The 20,135-nt window shown below is 43.1% G+C and overlaps 2 protein-coding genes across 3 annotated transcripts in view; one reads left to right on the top strand and one right to left on the bottom strand.

Moving 5' to 3' along the window:
* ano10a (anoctamin 10a) overlaps positions 1-12,813 on the bottom strand; it is a 22,032-nt gene extending 9,219 nt beyond the window's left edge. The window contains exons 1-11 of the mRNA XM_062539627.1: positions 12,475-12,813; positions 10,557-10,711; positions 8,774-8,971; positions 8,412-8,546; positions 8,019-8,138; positions 7,033-7,602; positions 6,471-6,526; positions 6,287-6,361; positions 5,998-6,180; positions 4,859-5,050; positions 4,611-4,739 (exon numbers count right to left, since the gene is read on the bottom strand). Coding sequence (XP_062395611.1) covers positions 4,611-4,739; positions 4,859-5,050; positions 5,998-6,180; positions 6,287-6,361; positions 6,471-6,526; positions 7,033-7,602; positions 8,019-8,138; positions 8,412-8,546; positions 8,774-8,971; positions 10,557-10,695 — 1,797 coding nt within the window. The 5' untranslated portion in view covers positions 10,696-10,711; positions 12,475-12,813. The remainder of the gene's footprint in view (positions 1-4,610; positions 4,740-4,858; positions 5,051-5,997; positions 6,181-6,286; positions 6,362-6,470; positions 6,527-7,032; positions 7,603-8,018; positions 8,139-8,411; positions 8,547-8,773; positions 8,972-10,556; positions 10,712-12,474) is intronic.
* On the top strand, positions 12,756-20,135 carry abhd5a (abhydrolase domain containing 5a). Of its 2 annotated transcripts, XM_062539628.1 has the most exons (8): positions 12,756-12,782; positions 12,967-13,077; positions 14,036-14,121; positions 14,366-14,741; positions 15,435-15,589; positions 17,311-17,422; positions 17,946-18,132; positions 18,524-20,135. In XM_062539628.1, exons 2-8 carry the CDS (start codon positions 13,031-13,033, stop codon positions 18,611-18,613), a joined length of 1,053 nt encoding a protein of 350 aa, XP_062395612.1. In that variant the 5' UTR covers positions 12,756-12,782; positions 12,967-13,030; the 3' UTR covers positions 18,614-20,135. The 2 variants fall into 2 exon arrangements, with proteins under 2 accessions (XP_062395612.1, XP_062395613.1); XM_062539629.1 differs by lacking the exon at positions 12,756-12,782 and having other exon boundaries at positions 12,946-13,077.

The following is a 20,135-nucleotide window of genomic DNA, read 5'->3' as shown; positions in this document are numbered from 1 at the left end:
ATTTTTCTCCCTAAATATTCCCTTTTTATTTATCTTTTTGGTAGGTGTTTTATGCTAATTGGAAAGTTGAAGCTGCAAAGAGAGGAAATACTGTGTTGATGTGTGTGGACTGGCATCTACAGTAGCTACTGTTTCAAACATGTAGATTTTTGTTATGACCACGTTGTAATATCAGTATTCATCACTGTTTGAGGTACACTGTGACATGCTTCTGACATGGGCTGTGGGCAGTCCTGTCACATCACACTCGGTCACTGCTTTGAAGTCCCCCGCAGATGCAAAGCCTGTGGTCAGCAGGACCTCACTGCCCCTCTTTACTCCCGTCTACTCCTCTCTACTCCTCTCTGCCCCTCTCTGCTCCTCTCTGCTCCTCTCTGCTCCTCTCTGCCCCACTTTACTCCTCTCCGCTCCTCTCCGCTCCTCTCCGCTCCTCTCCGCTCCTCTCCGCTCCTCTCTGCTCCTCTCTGCTCCTCTCTGCCATATGAGTGCTGCCTCACTAAGAAGCTGTCCTCTCCTGTCATCTCCCTCACTTATCATACAATTGCAGGCCCTTCGCCACGCCTGACTGACTAATGAGATCCTCGCCAGGTCGTTTCTCTGAACAACAGGACACAAGAGCAGCAGCACACCCGGGCCTGGACTTGACTTACGCCTCTCTGACCTCAGCCTCTGCTCTCTCTGTACACAGACTCCATGAGCATAAACATCATCTCAAGTCTACCTACTGTAAAGTCCCTCAGACCAACACATACACAGACAGACAGACAGACAGACAAACAAACAAGCAGACATTCATTTCAGCATGGATGGATTTGTTGGGGATCATCTGAATGACACACAGAAGGTACCATCAACACAGCTAGGAAAAGAATGCAGCAACACAGGTTAGAAATATCTGTACATGATCTGCAATGATCATCTAGAGCCCTCAATAAGATCTCCATGATTTCAGATGACAACCTTTATCTATTGTAAAGCTAAAATTAGCTCCCATCAATCATAGAGGAGGAAGTCCTGCTGGATGTCAGACAGCATTATGTAAGGAGCAGCTCTGTTAAGTCAACATGAGAGTCTGCGATGGGAAGCCTGCTAAACGTTCTCCTTAAGGGCCTATCGCTGGAGGGACTGCCATGGAGCACTTCTACTGCGCCTGGTCCCGAGACTTCTCTCGTCTCCGTGGCTACCCTGTTGCCTGGTTACTGCTCTCTGAGGCATGCCATGGTGTAATTACCTGCGTATCATATGCCCTAAAATAGGCAGCGGTCTGGGCTGCCAGACATCACAGCACTGACAGGGAGAGCGTAGCGCAGTCCCTGGCCAAGCCTGAGGCACTGCACAAACACACTCTCTCAGTCATGTAGACATGTAGAGGTGCAGGCCTGAACTGGGCCTGTGCTGCTCACGCCGCATTACTCTTAACATGACTGGCCTCTAATGGCCATTGATCCATACACTCCTAAAAACCCAATATATGTGCATTTTTTAGAACATCAATGTATACATAACTATAACGGCAGTCACTAAAGATTACAGCTTGTGTTAAGAGCTTTAACACAATCCTTAGGATTAAAAGAGATATTTCAGTTTGTAATTAAGTGAAACTGAGGTGAAAGCTAATAATGCTCATTTTAAATCAACAATGAAGCTTTAACATGCTGTACCTGTCTGTATGGGCGTCAGACACTCTACAGTAAGTATACACACTGAGGTTATGAAGTGAGTAGCCTACTGCTCTTCTGATGACTTCTCCTCTGGAGACAGAACTCAGACATGCAGACAGCACAAGAGCAAATGCCTTTGGATGGCATGCCATCCACTCTCCAGTGAGAAAAAGACCAGATTATAAGGGACCATCTTTTACTGGGAAACTCTTTTCACACACAATATACAGCAGGCATCACCAAATGGCGGACCGCGGTCCGGGTCCGGACCCAGTGACGGTGCTGTCCGGACCCGTTGAAATTGTCGGCCTAATATTATCAAAGAGCATCGTCCGTAGCCAAGCCAATCAACTCGATTGTTTACCTTTCAGCAACAGAGAATAGGCCTAGCGGGAGAGAGAGGAGATGAGAGAAAATGGCTTGCTCAAAAATGATGGTGAAAACCGAACTTTTAAAGATGAATGGACGGACGGACCAATACGTTCGTGTTGCTGTAAATATGCGCTGTGAAACTGTGGCGACGTTAGCGTGCGTCACTGAGATCAAACACGGGTCGTTAGAGGAAAGGTACACGCAGAAGTCCGCAGTGAGGGCAAGTAAAACTTGAACAGCACTCCGAGAGCTAACAAACAGACAAACAAACGCAAACCCCGATGAAAACATTACTTTCCTCGGCGGAGGTAGGATAATAGGCCTAATTATCAAATTGAAAGCACACTATGACAGGTCTACTCGTGTGATCACGCATGCATGTACAGGCAAATTAGTGTTCGTTAAAGATTGCGTGGATTTTGATGCAACACAAGAGAGCATTTAGCGATGGGACAGCAGCTGTGAATGAGTGCTTAATGCGGCTGCAGAAACTTTACAGATCCCATTGTCAGCTTCAACAACAAGATTCAAGAACATCTGAACTATTAGCAGAGGATACTAGAACGCAGTATGCAAAGGTCTTTTTTTCTTTTCTTAAAGATCCACTTTTATTTTATTCAAAAGATTCGGAATGTTTTACATTAGGCCTAGGCTGCTTGAAATAGGCCCTAAGTTCAGGCTGCTCAAAGTTATTTTGCACTTTATATTTATTCCATTCAGAATAAATTCAGTGTCTGTTGTCTGTCTTTCTTGAAATGTAGGCCTAGTAGCCTAAAGACAACTAGCCTACAGTATTGTTTTGCATTCAAGTACCATTCAAGTTAAGACTTTTTGGTATGTTACAAGCATATTACTTTGAAAACACTTGAAATGTAACAATAAATTAAATAGGCCTAGAAATGTACATGCGTTATTGATTTTATTAACTTCAGGGTGGCCTACACTATTTTCAGTGACAATTTAAGATTCGGACCTTTGCCGGGAGGACATTTTAGTTACTGGACCTCTTTGAATTTTAATTGAATACCCCTGATATACAGCAACCAATTACAAACCACCTCTTCTTTCCTTCCCAACTCACAGTATCCAAAACCTCCAACTTAGCTACACCTGAACATGTACTCCAAAACGAACAAATAATAAACAACCCTTGGCATTCGGTGCCCCTGCAGTGGACACAAGACATGTCTTAGCTGACGTGCTGGGGACTGTCTCCACACATTAGTCAGTCATGGGACAGGAGGGTCAGTATCCATTAAGGAGCTGACAGAGAAGGGGCGTCTGGCAGCATATGCTGGAGGTGTTTACGTGTGAGGAGTCAGACAGCAGCGCCAGCAGTGCTCGCTCTGGAGCAGAGCGCTCCCCAAAGTCTCCCCGCTTTTAGAGCTCACTTCTCATGTGCGGCGGCCACGCAGAAATCAATGTGACCCAATTACCCATCCAGCAATCACTGTATCGTCTTAATTAGTGGAAAAACATGCCGCGACATGCAGCGCAAAAATCATTTCCTCTTGCAGTTTTTTTTCCTGAGGCAGCTTGAAAACAAACAACAAAAATGTCCTGCTTTATCTCGTCCTAGCACGTAGTCTCCGGTCTTCCGCTCTGCCCCTGCACATCTCCCCGCTCGTGTCTTCTGAGGTTCCTCAGACGGTTCCTCTAGGGGGCTACGAGGCACAGATCAAGTGTGTGATTCACTCCTAATTCTGACGCTAACACATGTGGACTGGGACCTCATTCCGAGGCAGAACACTGGATTATCCAGGCTAAGGCCCAGTCAATGCTCTATGGTCTATTTATGTCTGCAGCATCACAGCACTCTTCATAGCAACGTCACACACTCACACCATAGACTGTAAAAATACACACACACACACACACACACACACAGACACACACAGACACACACAGACACACACAGACACACACAGACACACACACACACACACACACACACACACACACACACACACACACACACACACACACACACACACACACGAGAGGGAAACAGGCCGAGGGAGGGTGTTCCTCAGTCTCTCCACACACTCAACAGCTCACTGGCGCCACATGGTGGACTTGTCACCTTACTGCAGATATCAATCCACCAGTGCAAGATGTTATTCATGAAGACCCTCATATTCATACAGACTATACACACAAAAACACATCAAATCCTTTACACCTGAGGCCTTTCAACACATGGACTGACACTCTTAAAATCATCATGAATTATGAGTGGACAGATTTATTCCACCAAGAAAATGCCTCACATAACTGCACAGCATGCAACAAACCCCTACAGAGATTTTGCTCTTGAATATCTGTGTCTAGGATAAAGACAGACATGAAAGGTTGCTGCAATTAACAGATCAACATCCATAGCCTGTACTAGTTTAACACAATGTGAATAATAGGATTAAACATTCATAGTTTGAAAAGTAAACAAGCAAACCAGTCTGATCAGAACTGAAAGCTCAGTCAAACTGATAGCATAGTACAGTATATCTTAGAAACATAGAAGTATTCAAAGCATTGTAATCAAGTATCCTGACTGGCCAACACAGTTTGAGCCCTTACCTCCACACACACAATCAGAAGAATGAGCTGGGTGTCAGACTCCGGGAAGTAGGCCTTCACTTGTGGAGACAGACCAATCAAGGCACAGTTGGTCACCACGGCAATCACACTCATTGTCTCAAATGCCAGCTGTAAGACAGGAGATGTAAAACATGTTTTTTACATGTCATTGTTCCTATTTTCAACATCAGTAACCAGCAATATCTTCCATTTGTGTTACAGGTCCTTTTAAGAGACCCTATGCATACCTGCCACACTCCTATGTTTGAGGCGGGTTCTGCAAAAGGCCTCTTGAAGACGTGACACATCTTGAAGGCATCTGAGTAGACCTCTGTGATGTTATTCAGCACCACCAGCACCGCAGCCAGCGGGTACACACACGAGAACAGGCTCACGTACCCAAACAGAAGGAACTGCTCCAGGTAGTCATCAAAGGTGCCCTTTAGACACAGAACAACACAGCACACATCAGCACACACAGCTGCACCTGACTACACTTTCCCTCCCTGTCCTCTACGTCTTCAAGCACTACAGCATGCTGCTTACTGGGGGAACTTTCAGTGCAGGGATTACAATGGCAAACATCCCTAAGCCTCTCCTTCTGTGGCACTCCCATACGGCTATATAAATGTCATTGCAGAATGCAATGTTATTGATCCAAGGTGTTTGAACTTCCACTTGCACAAGGCTCAATTCTCTATGCATCCTTAATGTTTGTCTTTCCCCCAAAAGGTAAAACTTATCTTAACGTGACTGATAAAGATTTGCCAATGAATGGGAGTGGCTCCACACTTTTACCTACTGCAGGCCTATAGAACATGTGCTCTCTACTATCTACTATACTCTGTATATATAGCATACAGTCATGGCAACTCATATGAGTTATAACAGCATTATCACAATATTGCACTGTTGCCACATCTATTCTTATAGGATGTTAAATTGAAATCCAATCATTGACTGGGCCCTGTTACCAGATATGCTACATCTGTATAGTCACGGCAACTCATTTACAGAAAGACGGAGAGAAATAGCAAAATATTGCAGTGTAGTCACATCTATATATACAGTATGTTAAATTGAAATCCAATCAGTGACCGGGCCCCGTCTACATCTGTAAAGTCAGTCACTGCAAATAATTTGCAGACAGACAGAGAGTTAACAAAATATCACAGAGTTGTCGCATCTACTGCATATAGGATGTGAAATGGAAATCCAATCAGTGACTTGGAGTCAGCCCCGTTATCAGATATGCTAAATCTGTCCAGTCACGGCAACTCATTTACAGAGAGACAGAGAGAGAGAAAGTTAACAAAATATCACAGTGTTGTCACATCTATTCCTGTTCGGCGTTAAATAGAAACCCAATCAGTGCTGGGCCCCTTACCAGATATGTGCTCATGTCGGACTCCAGCTGGGTCTGCTGTGCCAGGGGCAGCTCCTGCTCGGCCATGAGCCTGCGCAGCCGCTTGTGGGCCTTCTTGTTGCGCCTCCTCTGCAGCCAGTAGGGCAGGAAGGCCTCCATGATCTGGTTCAGGATCTGGGAGGTGATGAGCAGCGTGGCCAGGCTCTGAGAGGCACAAGTGGCATGTCCTGTTATAAGTACAAGCCTCACAGCCCTCCACTAATCAGACGGAAGGTCTACAAGAGATCCATGTGATTAACAGATGACTTGCCTGGCGAAGGAGCACCATGTCTTGCATCACAAACGCGATGTAGAAGAGAGACGCAAAGCAGTTGAAGAAGTTAAACTGTTGGGGGGAGATGAACTCTTAAAACACTTCTGATGGCATTTTAAAGACCAAAAAGTAGTGACCAGTTTTAAACATTGGGAAAATATTTCACAACAAATGTACTCACCACCAGTACTTTCAACACAAGGTGATTCTGATATGATGTTTCCAGTCTGTGGTTTTCTAAGCAAAATATAGAAATGGCAATCTTATTTCCAACATGTGGAAATACACAGCTGAGATGACTAGACTGAACATTAGCTAAAGTTATCTTCCTTACAGTCAGATTCAGTTAGAAACAGGTCATACTGTACAATAGTATTTTTTATTTTTCTTAATTGCCATGCTATCATCCAAATCTAAGTATACCGATGAGCCAAAATATTTCACAAACTTCAATTGTTCTAAGGTCCAGTTTCAATGCTTGCATAGACAATTGAGGTGTACCCAGAGTTATCTGCCCGTCATGCATGCTGTTACATGTACGGAGTGTTGGCTTTGAATCAAATTGATCATTACAAAGTGCTATTTTTAGACGCTCGGAAATGGAATCATCTGTGACTGGCCTATAATGTTTTGGCTCATCAGTGTAGAAACACATAATATGAGCAAGTAAAATAGGGGATGTGAAACATGCACAAGAGCACAATGGCTGTGCAATATCAGCCCACTTGTTCTAGGACACTCACCCCAGTCTGTGAGGAACTCTGCAGCATAGCGGTAGAGCAAGTTTAAGATCTCTATGACCACTGCGTAGATGATGCTGGGCACAAACATGAACAAACCCGTCCAGAAGTTGGGCTCCACCTCGTACAGAGCCAGCGCCCAGCTCTCCCAGTCAAAGTAGATCATCATGATATAGAAGGACAGGTACAGGCAAAGCACAACAAAAGGCACGGACACCAGGTAGATCCTTAGCTGACGGTTGGTGTTGGGGTAGATGGGCTCCTCGCGGCCTGTGACCGGGTTAAAGCCCAGCACGCCGTGGAACCCGGCCCGAGGCTCCTCGAAGGCCTTCTTGCGACTCAGCGTTCCCCAGCTGAACGCCAGCCCGGCACTGTGGCGCTTCCACATCTCCAGGAAGACGGTGGACCACACCAGGTTGAAGACGGCAAACAGCACGTACTTGTCGTAATCCTCCCAGTCCCACAGGTAGTACGGGATGCCAATGAGGGCCATGGGCAGCATGGCCAAGGTGAAGTGCTCCAAGAAGCCAAAGTAGAGCGCCAGGCCCTCACCAAAGTAGTGTCTGATATCATCTGTAGTGAGGGGTGGGGGGGGGGGGGGGTGAGGGAGAAGGGATCAAAGAGACACAGACTTTAGCTGATCCAGATACAGTATGTAGGCAACTCTCATACAGTATGTGTCTAATGAATGTGTGGTGGTTAATGGCATCAGAGTTTGCTTTCTTTATTGGTGCTCGCAATATTGCATAATGTGCAACTGGTTAAGGTAATTACAATGACGTAACTTAAACAACCATCTCTGAAATCATGTGCAGTGTTGGGTCAAAGTCTATGCCAGAATTCATCTTATCTGAGTGCAGCCACCCCTCTTAACAACTCAGCACTCAAAGAAACAAATGCTTTTGGGTACTTCCTAAAAAGAGCATTACTGTTCACTCATTAAAAATGAATTGACTCGAAAATGAAATTGAATGGAAAACATTACTTACTGAGAGGTTGAAATGATAGTTTGACCTTTCGATACCATGAAAATGAAAGTCTTTTGAGTTCCTCCTTGTCATGGAGAGGGAAGACCTGGTAGAGAATACCTTTTGATTGTAACCTGCGAACTACAAAGAGGGAAAACTATTAATCTCATTTGTGGGATTCATTTTCCTGTCATCCGATGTGTCATGTTTACTTCACAAATAAAAACTAAATGGCCAAACGTTAACAAACCACTGATGTACACATAGAGAAATGATTATCTGTATCTTGGTAATAAGCTCCATAGAGCTCCCAAACTAGCACTGCAAATTCCTGGCCAAGGTTTCTCAGGGCTTCATATAATTCGACATCCAAATGTGTGCCAGCTCTACAGTACATGCATGGATGTGACTTACTAATGGATTTGCCAGGGTAAAGCTTGGCTTTGGGATATCCAGGCACGTTTTGTTCATCTTTGGCTCTCAGAGTGTCCAGCTCGTGTTTGATGATGTACTGGCATTCTGCCACACTCAAGAAGCCGTCTCCATCACCTGGGCATCGGCAAATCACACACGCTCACTGACACAATAGCAATACAGCAACTCATCTGGCAATTAGCTCAAGTAAGAGGATCGTCTTCAAATGTAACAGGGCAGTGATATTCCCAAGCACACTATGAACATTTTTCACAGAAACATGATTTTTTGTGAAAATGCACTGAGAAAATGAATGACACATACATCTGCCTACACGGTGAACAAAGTAAACATTCACAAACCTTGGAAGTCTTTGAAGTTGTCTTTGTTGGTGTATGTGAAGCCACGCATGGAGCCATCGCTGAACTCCTTGAAGAGGCCCACGTCCTCAGCTCCGTGCAGCAGCCTCTTCAGGGTGGAGCCCACCAGGAACACGTTGGGGTTGCCCTTCTGCCCGTCATGGCCTCCAGTGAGCTGCTGCTCCACCAACAACTCGGCCCCTGCAAGATCACAATGTCTGAGCAGATCACACTCGCCAACAAGGCATTAGCTATGTCCTCAAATGACAAAGAGCGTCTGCCACATGGAATCAATGCAGATTTCACAGGGTGCCCATATAAGAACAAGTAGCTACTCTGTTTGTTCAGCAATTTAGTGTTCAGCAATATATTAGTGGTATTGTGCTGCAGTGTATGTTGCTATTGCACACATGCATTAAATCTTAGACCTTAGCAAACGATATCTCAGTGAAGAGACCCCAGAGCCCACAGTAAAAATCCTGTCCAAAACATTTGTCTAACCAGACTTCATTTATGTATGATTAATTTATCAACAGTCTCTGATGATAGAGAGAAACAGAAGAGAATAAAAAAAAAAAATAAAAAAAATAGCCACAATACTACCTTTCATCTTTTCTAAGTTAACAAAGACAATGGATCATATGGAAAACACACTGAAGTAAAAAGAAATGCCACTACTGTGACAACTTGAAGTCCTTCACAGGTTTTTGTATCCTATTCCTATTTCCATTTTTCTTTTGATGCATTGGAAGCAAGAGGTTAAACTTGAAAATGAACCAGATGGCATAGGCACCACCCAAATCCTTTGTAAATAGGCAGCACATGTTCTGGGGCATGTGGAATGCAACTGAAATAGCATAATGGAAGTGGTAATGTCTATGAGCTGACAACTGGTGACTACCTCAATGAGCAACAGGACCAACTTTCCCAATAGGTTGGTTTGAGCACACTGTACTGGCATCATTATGTCATTTCATGTGTTTTTTTCCAGTGTGTATGCAAAAATGTTCAGAGTCTGTGGCGTGCTTAGTCCTCTTTGTACGTTGGTGATGTGTTTGATGTCGGATGCTCTTTGGTCCAAGGTAAATAGTTTCAGATGAGAAGAAAGAGAAATAAACCTAAAAGGCATTTTTAGGTCTTTGTATCCATACATGTCATTTTCACATTAAAATTCTAAACTTTATGGAGTGCCTTGGTCAGAGAGATGTATTTATCTTTCTTCTTTAGGGTTGGGTATCGAGAATCGAGAATCGATGGGAACCGGGACTAGCTTTCCAATTCTCCCAGAATCGTTCAAAAGTTTAAATTTCAATTCCTAGTATCGATTCCCAATCCGCGAACCGGAAAAAGAAGCCGCTAAACACCAACGAAGAAGGTGTATGCATAACCGAGCTGAGGCAACAAGACGATTTGATATTTATATTGTAGTTGAAAACAGCTCTGTGAGAAATGTATAGTAAAACGTAAAAAGTTCATAGAACAAAAAATTGATGGAGAAGATCAGACTATGTCATTCAGAAAGACCGTTGGTTAGCTAGCTCATTTAAAATATCCAAACTTTTTTGACCCTGCCTCTTACAAGAATCGGAATCGAGAATCGTTAGGAACCGGAATCGAAACAAGGAATCGAAATCGGAATCGGAATCGTTCAAATTCAAACGATACCCAACCCTATTCTTCTTATCTGTATGCAAAAACACTTCCAGTTTTACCTACCCACAATGCAACTATGTTTCAGCTGTGGACCTCTACTACTCGTAGCACCAACAATACTGTAAGGACTTACCTCCATTCCGCTCCTTATCTCGTACCCTGCTTAGCAACCATTTGATGGCCTCCGCACTGGTGTCCTCAGCCAACTCCAGGACCACCATAGGGGTAAAGGCTGTCCCATCACTGTCAGAAACTGACCAGCCACTTTGCATTTTCCCACTCCCTGTGCTGGAAGAGGACCAGGGATACGACTCATAAATAAAACATATGACCAGGACATTCTGACAAGAGACAGGCCAAGCATTCCCAGGCCATGCATTTGGAGTCATATAAAATGTGGAGTTTTATGGCTGAGCCAGTGTCACTAAAGTGCTGTTCAATGGCATATGCAAATGTTTAGTGAACTCAGCTAACTGTAACTATTGTAGAGTACTTGAGCTATATCTTACAAAAAGTTTTATATCTGCTGGCTCCAAAATGTTTCACTGAACTACTAGGCCAGGCCTAGGCTACCGAACAGAATAAATCCACTTATAGCCCTACCTTTACTTGCACCAAATTCAATGAACAATCGGTGCAATGGCAGATATCGAGCGCATTTAAATGCGTACTAAAAGACTGATTATGATCAGGTTTTTGTAGTTATGGTAATTCATAAGTGCTCATGTAAATGGAATAAACCAATATTCGTTATCGCTTTACTGCCGTTATCAGTTTATTGACAGAAACAGATTTTTCAATCCATTTAACACCCCTAGATTTCTGTCAATATTCTGATTTCTTCTAGACATGTACACTTTAAACGATCGTTGTCAGTAATCATTTTTTAGTGGGCATGTAAATGCACTCATTGCCAGTCATTATAACACTGATCTGATCAATCTAATCAATTGTACTTTGCAGCAAAGTATTGCTATACCTAAGTAATCATGCAACTTGCTCTGTGGTGTTAACCCTATTCTGTTCACTGTCAAATGTGACCGGTTGACAATTATTGTATCTCATAAATGTTTATTCTGACATTCATGATGCTTCAAGACTTTGTTAACACGGGGTATCTGAACACACTAAACACATTTTGATCATTTTTCATTAACAATTTCAGTGTATTATTTAACTTTAGAATACCCATTAGGAATGGCTGAGGAAATGGTCAGTGTACAAATGTGAGTCCTGGCACATACCTATTGATGGACTGTACGCTTCTGAACATTAAAACACATTATTTGCTTCTATGCTACTATGAGCTCAGGTTAATGAGGCCTGCAGGCCATAGTTCAAAACTGGTGGTATCCAATAGTGCATAAGTTGATAAGGTCTATCACAACATTAGATGATGTGTTACTATGGATTTATAACAAGTTAATGTTGCGGTCATTTTTTACAGGGAACACAAAACTAGTAAACATGAAACGAACACAACAGGAGGGTTAAGTTATAATTGAATCATCTTCACTGTTGAGGTTATTACACCAACAACCTGTGTGTGTGAGTGGATGGAAGTGATGCCCACGCTCACATAGGCATTAGGCATCCTGACCGGTAACATTGTTTTAAAAGGTGTGTTTTGTAGCGCTTCTAGCCATCTGTCCTGCCACGCTGGAGAAAACCCCCACCAACGAATGCTCTATAAGCCCAATTTGTTTTCCCATAGTCACGGCAACATTGCAGGCTATGATACTTTTAGGGAAATCTGTGCTGCATAAGTGAACAAGCTTTATGACAGGCTATTATGGCAGTTGGTAGACTACCAAAACATCATGCATGGGCGGAGGCGGAGCAGGTTAGCTTAAGCTTAGAAGGGGCTTTATCACCTCTACGGCTAATGGTAACCACTATAAAGTATACAGACTCGTAGTGGGCTACTGTTGAATAAAAACGTGCCGTGACAGAATATCTGTCGTCTTGTTAATGGTAGGCTACAGTGGTAGCCTAAGCAAAAGCGACAATGTTTGCTAGGCCCTAGCATTCGTACAGCATAGCCTACTCACCGTGTGCCTTAACGCCACAAGTGTGGAGCCTGAGAAGTAGCTTTTCACAGAAAATAACAGCTGTCCATCTGTTATCGGATCGAGAAATCAAGAATAGGCTACGTTTAGTTGTGGTGTCTTATGGAACTGACTCAGACCGCATACAAAGTTCCTCACTTCCTCCACGTCATCGAGGAGACAGGCGCAGAGAAAAAACGCGCTGATGAAGACAAGCTTCTTAACCATACAAAGTAAAACACACCCACCCACCACTTAGCGCTACTGATATGGAGCAGGCACTCAAGGGGTACACAGTGATTTCTTAGCAGGTATGTAGATAGCCTATATCCATATCCACATCCACAATTTTTAGAAACTATCTGGTTTTGTCATGCTCAAGTCTCTGATTGGGCAACAGGAACTAGAGTTACAGCTGTAGGCTCTTTGGAATCTTCATGGCTACATTTACATAGTTTGTCGCGACTGTGTAACAAATGAACTGTATCAAATTAGAGGGTCCGGCTGGTTGGGAACACGGAGCAGCACCAGCACGCACGCTAACTCTGAACGTGACGTCATGCGACGTCGAAAAATGGCCGATGAGGCTGTGGCAATAGACAGGGGGTAAGTAAAATGAAAAACTAAAAACAATTTTGACAAGCTATAACACTACTAAAACGTATTGGCCTACCATACAACACACGGGGCTTCATTGTGTATTCTACAGTAGGCTATAAAGTTAAGTTGCCTAGTTCACCTCTGTCTTACGATGTCAAATCACTACAGCTGATGTTGTTGTTGCTTTGGAAGTTTGCTTTAGCTCTTGTTTGATCATGTGTATTGGTTTTTGAAATGTCGTTCAGGCTAAAATAATGTCAGACCGTCTACAGTAGATGTCAACACAACATGGCATAGGCCTAGTCTACTTATTACACTACACACAGTTAGGTTATATTTAGCAAACTCTTAATAACGATCCTCATTATTGTAATGTCTGTATAGGGTTTAAGATAACTAAGCTGTTAGATATCATTAGTGTTTTATAGTTTATCATTTTTAGTCATATGAAGGAGGATATAATATATTAACAGAGGATCTTTGGTGTAGTCTTACTTAGCTGTCTAACCTTCTACTAATAGGTTATAGGCTACCAATGCGTGAAACCAATGTGTGAAATGAAGTCTGTTTTCTCGTTATATGATCTTACAGTGAGGTCACAAGTCTTCTTTTAGAGATGTGAAGTGTGATTTGTGAACCTCTCTGGTGGAAATTGTTGCCTTTGTCATAGTGGGCACAGAACGAGTGGCTGTTGTGAAATATTGGTGATGGACTCAAGTCTGTTGGGAATAGTCAAGAAGATTACTGCATATATTCAGAAAGCACGACTCTGGTTGTTACACAGGGAGCTTGAACCTCTATTTGATGTGTTACTGCTGCACTCTTCGGCAAAATGTAATTTTGGCTTATTTGTTTTATTTCTTTTTTTACTCTTACAGCCATAACAGCTTAGAATAGATCACTGCTATCATGAACAAGTACCTGACATTTTATGTACATTTCTTGTGACGGACATTTCTCACAGGTCCTGGTGGATTAGTAGCTGGCTACCTTCCTGGTGTCCAACTTCCACTAGCCAACTGAAAGATGCTGAGGAGAAGATACTACTCCGTGAGTGCCAGTGTCTGCTTTCCTATTTCCTCTGCCATTCCACTTGAGTTGTGCCTTATTTTGATTAACACACGATAGTATTATTTGGACAGGTTTTATGTTTCTCTGTAATATATTGAAAACTATGTGATGTTCCACAACCTTAAATTAATGAGTGCATGCAGCATGTGGCTTTTTGTGACACAGTGTACAATTCAGTCTAAGCTCATCCTTTGTTTATTCTCTGTCTCTTGTCTCTCTCTAGCTGTAAAAAGTAAATTCTCCAGGCAGTTTGTGCCTATCTCAGATCAGAATGTGCTGTCAACGCTGTCCTTTTGTGAGAAAGTAGATAACGAGTCCACCCCCTTGGTTCTGCTGCATGGCTTTGGGGGAGGTGTTGGGCTGTGGGTGCTCAACCTGGACGCCTTGTCCCAGCAGAGGCCAGTTTATGCCTTTGACCTGCTGGGCTTTGGCCAGAGCAGCCGGCCACACTTCAGTAGCGATGCACAGGAGGCCGAGCTGCAGTTTGTGGAGTCCATTGAGCAGTGGAGGACCGCTATGGGGCTGGACAGCATGATCCTGCTCGGCCACAACCTGGGCGGATACCTGGCAGCAGCATATGCCCTCAAATACCCAGCCAGGTTTGTAAGTTAAAAGCCCATACTCAGTATGTGGCAGAAGATTTAGTGTTTTTCATGTTGCACTACTAAACAATTGAATGCCCTTAAGGGTTGTATTGGAGCACACAGACAGAGATTCATTCAGTGAATTCACTCAGACATTTCGTGAGAATTCTTCTTTCTTCGAAATAGCCACGCTGAGTGACATATTTGTCTTGAGGGCTGAGATGGCTCAGTACTGATGTGCCGTGCATTAGGATGGTGTCCGTTACTGCTGCAGTTTTTATTTGCTCTGTATAATAACCCCAACAAATCCATGTTGAATGTTGGGTCTTAGCCATAGCTGAGATTTGAAAGGGTTGATTTAGAGGCAGGAACAGCCAAGCCTACAGTACTCTGGTCTACACCGGAATCATCTGAACATGAGGCACTGCATATAAACTCTCTTAATAACTTTTTAACGAGTTAATAATCTCTGCTACAGTAAAACTTTTATTTATATGAATGGTGCTATTCAAGCCACAGTAGCATAGGAGAGAGCTCATTGCTCCCCATTGAATTTCATTATCATTGTAGGATTTGTTGCAGCTAAAGACCAATAACTACGCTTGAAAGCAATAGCATGCAAGTGCAAAGGTGATCAGAGTATCAATGTGTGCCAGTGTGCGTTTGGTTCTTCTGCTGAGCTGTGCTACACTGCTGCTTACGCAACAGAGTCAAGCATCTGATCTTCGTGGAGCCGTGGGGTTTCCCTCAGAGGCCTGACCCCGGAGACGAGGACAGACCCATCCCCATCTGGATCAAGGCCCTGGGAGCCATGCTCAGCCCCTTTAACCCTCTGGCAGGGCTCAGGGTTGCTGGACCACTAGGTAGGGAACATTTTACAATTCCATTCAGATCTAAAAGGAAGACCAGTTATTTTGACAAGTAGAGTCAAGTAGATCATCTTCTGCTTCTCATGTTGTGAAAAAATCCTCTAGCAACTCCTCACTTCAAATTTCGAGGTTCGTTTGTCCTGATCGTCCTGATCTGCTGATGTCACTGCCACAACCAATCTGCGCGAGGTAGCCACTAGTACCGCCCAGCGACTCTACCGGGCCGTTTTTAGTACCTATCCTCCATACTACTCCTTTAGTTCCTGTAAATGGCCCTGAAGACGGCCCTGTCAGGACGGCCCGGTCAGTGGAGACACGCGCACACGGCGAAGTCCCTGAAAAAACGGCCCGATAGTTCCGATAGTGGAAACACGCCTATAGACACTGCTTGAGACTTAACATGCAGAGCTTTATGACTTGAGAAGAAGGATGTAAAGGATCCCAGTAACAAGTTAGACAGTACAACCAACTAATTGAAAGGCTATCCAGTAGTGGGAGTCGCTAACCCCTAATCCCATCTTTTAAGGGATCAGATTTTAGGAATGCATTGGAATGACATACGATTTGCACAGGTGAAAAACACAAAGATTAATGAGTCCACTGATTTACTGAAGATAGTCTGTGTATTTATATGTAAGTCACGGACATATGTTTTAGTAGTGTAATACATTTCAACATCGCACAACTAACTGCAGCTCACCCCAGTAGATTTCATGCTTTTTCAAATTAATTATGAGGCATTTTGCAGGTATGACCGCTATGCCTGTGATTTTCTTCCTTTGGGAGATGTCCTGTTTTCTGTGCCTACACAGTTGTTTACTGTCTGAGGGTTTCAGTTATTATTTCACTTTCCATGCTTTAATTGGTGGGCTGTGATTAGACCACAGACTGGAATCACTTCATAGAAATAAGGTAAATATGCAGTGGGGAGAAAATGTATTTGATACCATGCTAAAGTTGCCTAAAAAGAAGAATATAAAATCATCACTTGACAATTGATCTTAATTCAAAAAATGAGTAAAAATCAAACCGCTAAGTACACCAGTTTTCTTTGTGATTGAAGAATGTATCGTAAATAAATGTTCTTCCTAAATGCTAGGGGGAAGGAAGTATTTGACCCCCTATGTAACCCTATGGGAATTTAACACAGTATAGGGTTAACATAGAGGCAGGCAGATTTTTATTTTTTAAGGCCAGCTATTTCATGGATCCAGGATATTATGCATCCTGATAAAGTTCCCTTGGCCGTTGGAATTAAAATAGCCCCACATCATCACCCTTCACCATAGCTAGAGATTGGCATGGTGCTTTTTCCAGTAGGCCATTGAGCTCAATGTAATTAATCAAACAGGCTAATAGGCCTACTGGAAATAGCACCATGCCAATCTCTAGCTTCCTTCCCTTAGCATTTAAGGAAAACATTTATTTATTTACGATACATACTTCAATCACAAAGAAAATTAGTGTCCTTGGCGGTTTGATTTTTACTAATTTTTTGAATTAAAGAGAAACTATGCAGGATTGGCGATTTCATCTCCGGTTTTGGTTTCGTTTTTCGTTTTCGCTCGTTTTATGCTTGCATAATATTTCTCTGCAGAGCTTCCCCAACAGCTTTAGCGTGTATATTTATACATATATATAGGCTATATATGCGTGCGTGCGTGCGTGCGTGTGTGTGAGTTGTGTCCAACTCATGACTTTCCTGTGGTCCTCAGGTCCAGCACTTGTACAGACACTGAGGCCAGACTTTCAGAAGAAATATGTATCTGTGTTTAACGATAACACTGTGACCGAATACATATACCATCTCAACGTCCAAACCCCAAGGTCAGTCACCAGCAGTTGGTCCATCTTTCTTTGCTCAAGCCATACGTCATCATGGTCTTCCTCTCCAACAGTACTAATGGTAACATTAATGGAAACGTATTCATGTATCCATGCAATCATGGCCTGCTTTTCATGAAACTTGGTCTAAAAATTATTTCTCACTTTTGACAACACTGTGAGATTGGGCCCTTGGCCTTAAGGCCGGCGCCCACCGGACAAGTCGTTCAGCGATGTGGGCTTTACGCGCAGGATTTTAGAACAGTTTTCTATCCCTGTGCGGCTGCTGCACGGCGGACGTTTCCAGTGGGCTTTGCTCCGGTAAAAACAATGGAGTTCTCTTTTTTTTTTTTGTTGCGGCGTGCCGCATACATCGCTGGTGGGTGCCGGGCCGGCCTTTAGAGTAGTCGAGGTGCCGTATTTTGTTTGCATTCTGTCAACAACACCGTGCTTTTTTATATTTAATCAACCCTATCTTGGTGTGGTTGATGCTGTTCAGTGTTAATGTTTTGTTTGTCTCCACTAGTGGTGAAACAGCCTTCAAAAACATGACCATCCCCTATGGTTGGGCCAAACGGCCAATGCTACAGCGAATTGGCTTGATCCGTGCAGACATACCCATGACCATCATCTATGGCTCTCGCTCCAGTATAGATGGCTACTCTGGCAACTCCATCAAGGAGCTGCGCCCAGAATCCCATGTGGAGATTATTGTAAGTCTACTATCTTATCAGTGATTGAGTCTGTGGTAGCCAGTAGATAGTAGTTTATGTTGTCATCTATTGTGCAACCTAGTGAGGCTCCGATAGGTCATGTGCTTTACCAGTGCTCTCAAGTCAAGTCTCTAGTTTAGTGAAGTGCATGGCCTCAAAAACATTTATGGTCTCAGATATGTACAGATAATTGTCGTTCAGTTGCGTTTTTCAGGAATACTGAGGCTGTGCCGTTGTCATGTGTCAGGTTAGGTGGAGCAGAGATACATATAACTGAAGAACGTTCCAAAAACACCACGGAACATTCAAGAACATGTAGCCTATCCAAGGTGTCACAGGCTTTAGTTGTCCCTGCTTCCTCTCACTCTGCTCTTGTGCTTGCCTCCAAAAGGCCATCCGTGGGGCTGGCCACTACGTGTTTGCAGATCAGCCCGATGACTTCAACCAGAATGTGCTGCACGTGTGTGAGGCGCTGGGCTGAACCAGAACAGGTCAGGTGTACATCTCCCAGACCAGCCCCAGCTAGAGGTGCTCAGTCTTTGGCTCTGGAAAACGACTGTGTGCCCTTAACAGGGAAACAAGCCTTCCTCCAAGTGCCTTCAGAGAATCATGTTGCCTTTGAATTCTTAGTTCCCCTGTGAGGCCTTTGCATAAGAGGTCTGTTTTAGGGAGCAGAATGAACATGAACAGTGTTTTGATTTTTGCGACTGGGATTTCAGTTTTGTGTTTAAAAGGCTTTTTTTTCGCTGAGTTGGAAAGCATGCCTACAGAAATTGATTTTTTTGTGAATATGCGTTATGTAAATTAAGCATTCTATTTGCACTAAACAGTTGACATGTGAGCAGTGCCTGTCTGACACATTAGACATAATGCCTTACACATTCGGAGTTGAGTGAGATATAAGACTCCCTAAGACGGATAGTAAATATGTACTATTTAGTTCTATATGGACCACTATAGTATTGCCACAGAAATCATTTGACATTTACTGTAGATACAGTAAGTGGGAATGTAGAATTTGCACATTTCAAGTGTCCTTGTCAAATTATGAAATTATGATTATGCTTCTGTATACCATTCAGGTTGCCATTGTGATGATGCATGGTCTAGATTCGATATCAGAATATATGTGACCGTGAAACAAGTCACCTGTATGTTAGAATTACTCAATGGAAGAGGTTGAATTACACAGAAGAGCGGTCTCTTACTAATAGCTATGAAGTCCTGGTATTTTAATCTGTCAGTTGATTGCTGTGAAACAACTGCTAGGTCTGTCCACTGCCCTTTGGACTAGCCCTTGGGCCGCTTCCTTGTTTCACTATGAGTCTAAGAAGGAAGATACAGTACATATTAATGTAATAATTATCCATCTATATAGGCCCAAATGAATTCTTCAACTGGTTCATTTTGCATCTCATCTGCTTGACGATTACAGTTCATGTTGAGACTTTAGATTATGGGATGGATCCCAGAGGATTTTCCCAACCTGTTTCAATGAGAACCATATCATATTCTTTCCAAGACTAAACTACTAGATATGAGACCTCCCAAAGAACACTGTCACCAAAATCAGCCAAAAGCTACATAACAATAATGTCCATCATAACAATATAATGTTCATCATGGAAAACTCCTCTGTCTACCTCATGCAGGATTCAGTAGTGTCCACTGTGAAATGTGCCCATTTATTTAAATGACACTACTTATTAACATAATACACACACATTTACGTAAATAACACAAGTGTGGCTAATTTTTGCACTTAAATCCCAGAGGGCAGGGCTCAAATCTGTTGTAAAAGTCAGCTGTGCTCAGAGTGTCAGTCTCAACATGGTACAGGACTGTGTGTTTCATGACTAATGATGCCTGCTGTAGTGCAGAACTAGGCTTGAACTGTACTTTGTGTCTAACCAGGATTCCTTTCTTGAGAGAGTTTTCTGTGTCAAATGTTATAACTGTGAAAGTGTTAAAAAAAATAAACGTTTCTTGCATTTCAATAATCA

Source organism: Sardina pilchardus, chromosome 6 (genome assembly GCF_963854185.1).
Source record: "Sardina pilchardus chromosome 6, fSarPil1.1, whole genome shotgun sequence".
Taxonomy (NCBI): Eukaryota; Metazoa; Chordata; class Actinopteri; order Clupeiformes; family Clupeidae; genus Sardina; species Sardina pilchardus.
Note: the sequence above shows the minus strand (reverse complement) of the source record. Positions and strands in the feature narration are given on the sequence as shown.

What these genes read in the sequence shown, in the direction of transcription:
- abhd5a (XM_062539628.1), top strand. Translation starts at nt 13,031, where the DNA reads ATGCGACGTCGAAAAATGGCCGATGAGGCTGTGGCAATAGACAGGGG. An exon ending in GCCCTCAAATACCCAGCCAG is followed by an intron (nt 14,742 to 15,434) that starts GTTTGTAAGTTA and finishes CTTACGCAACAG; the next exon opens with AGTCAAGCATCTGATCTTCG. An exon ending in AATCCCATGTGGAGATTATT is followed by an intron (nt 18,133 to 18,523) that starts GTAAGTCTACTA and finishes TGCCTCCAAAAG; the next exon opens with GCCATCCGTGGGGCTGGCCA.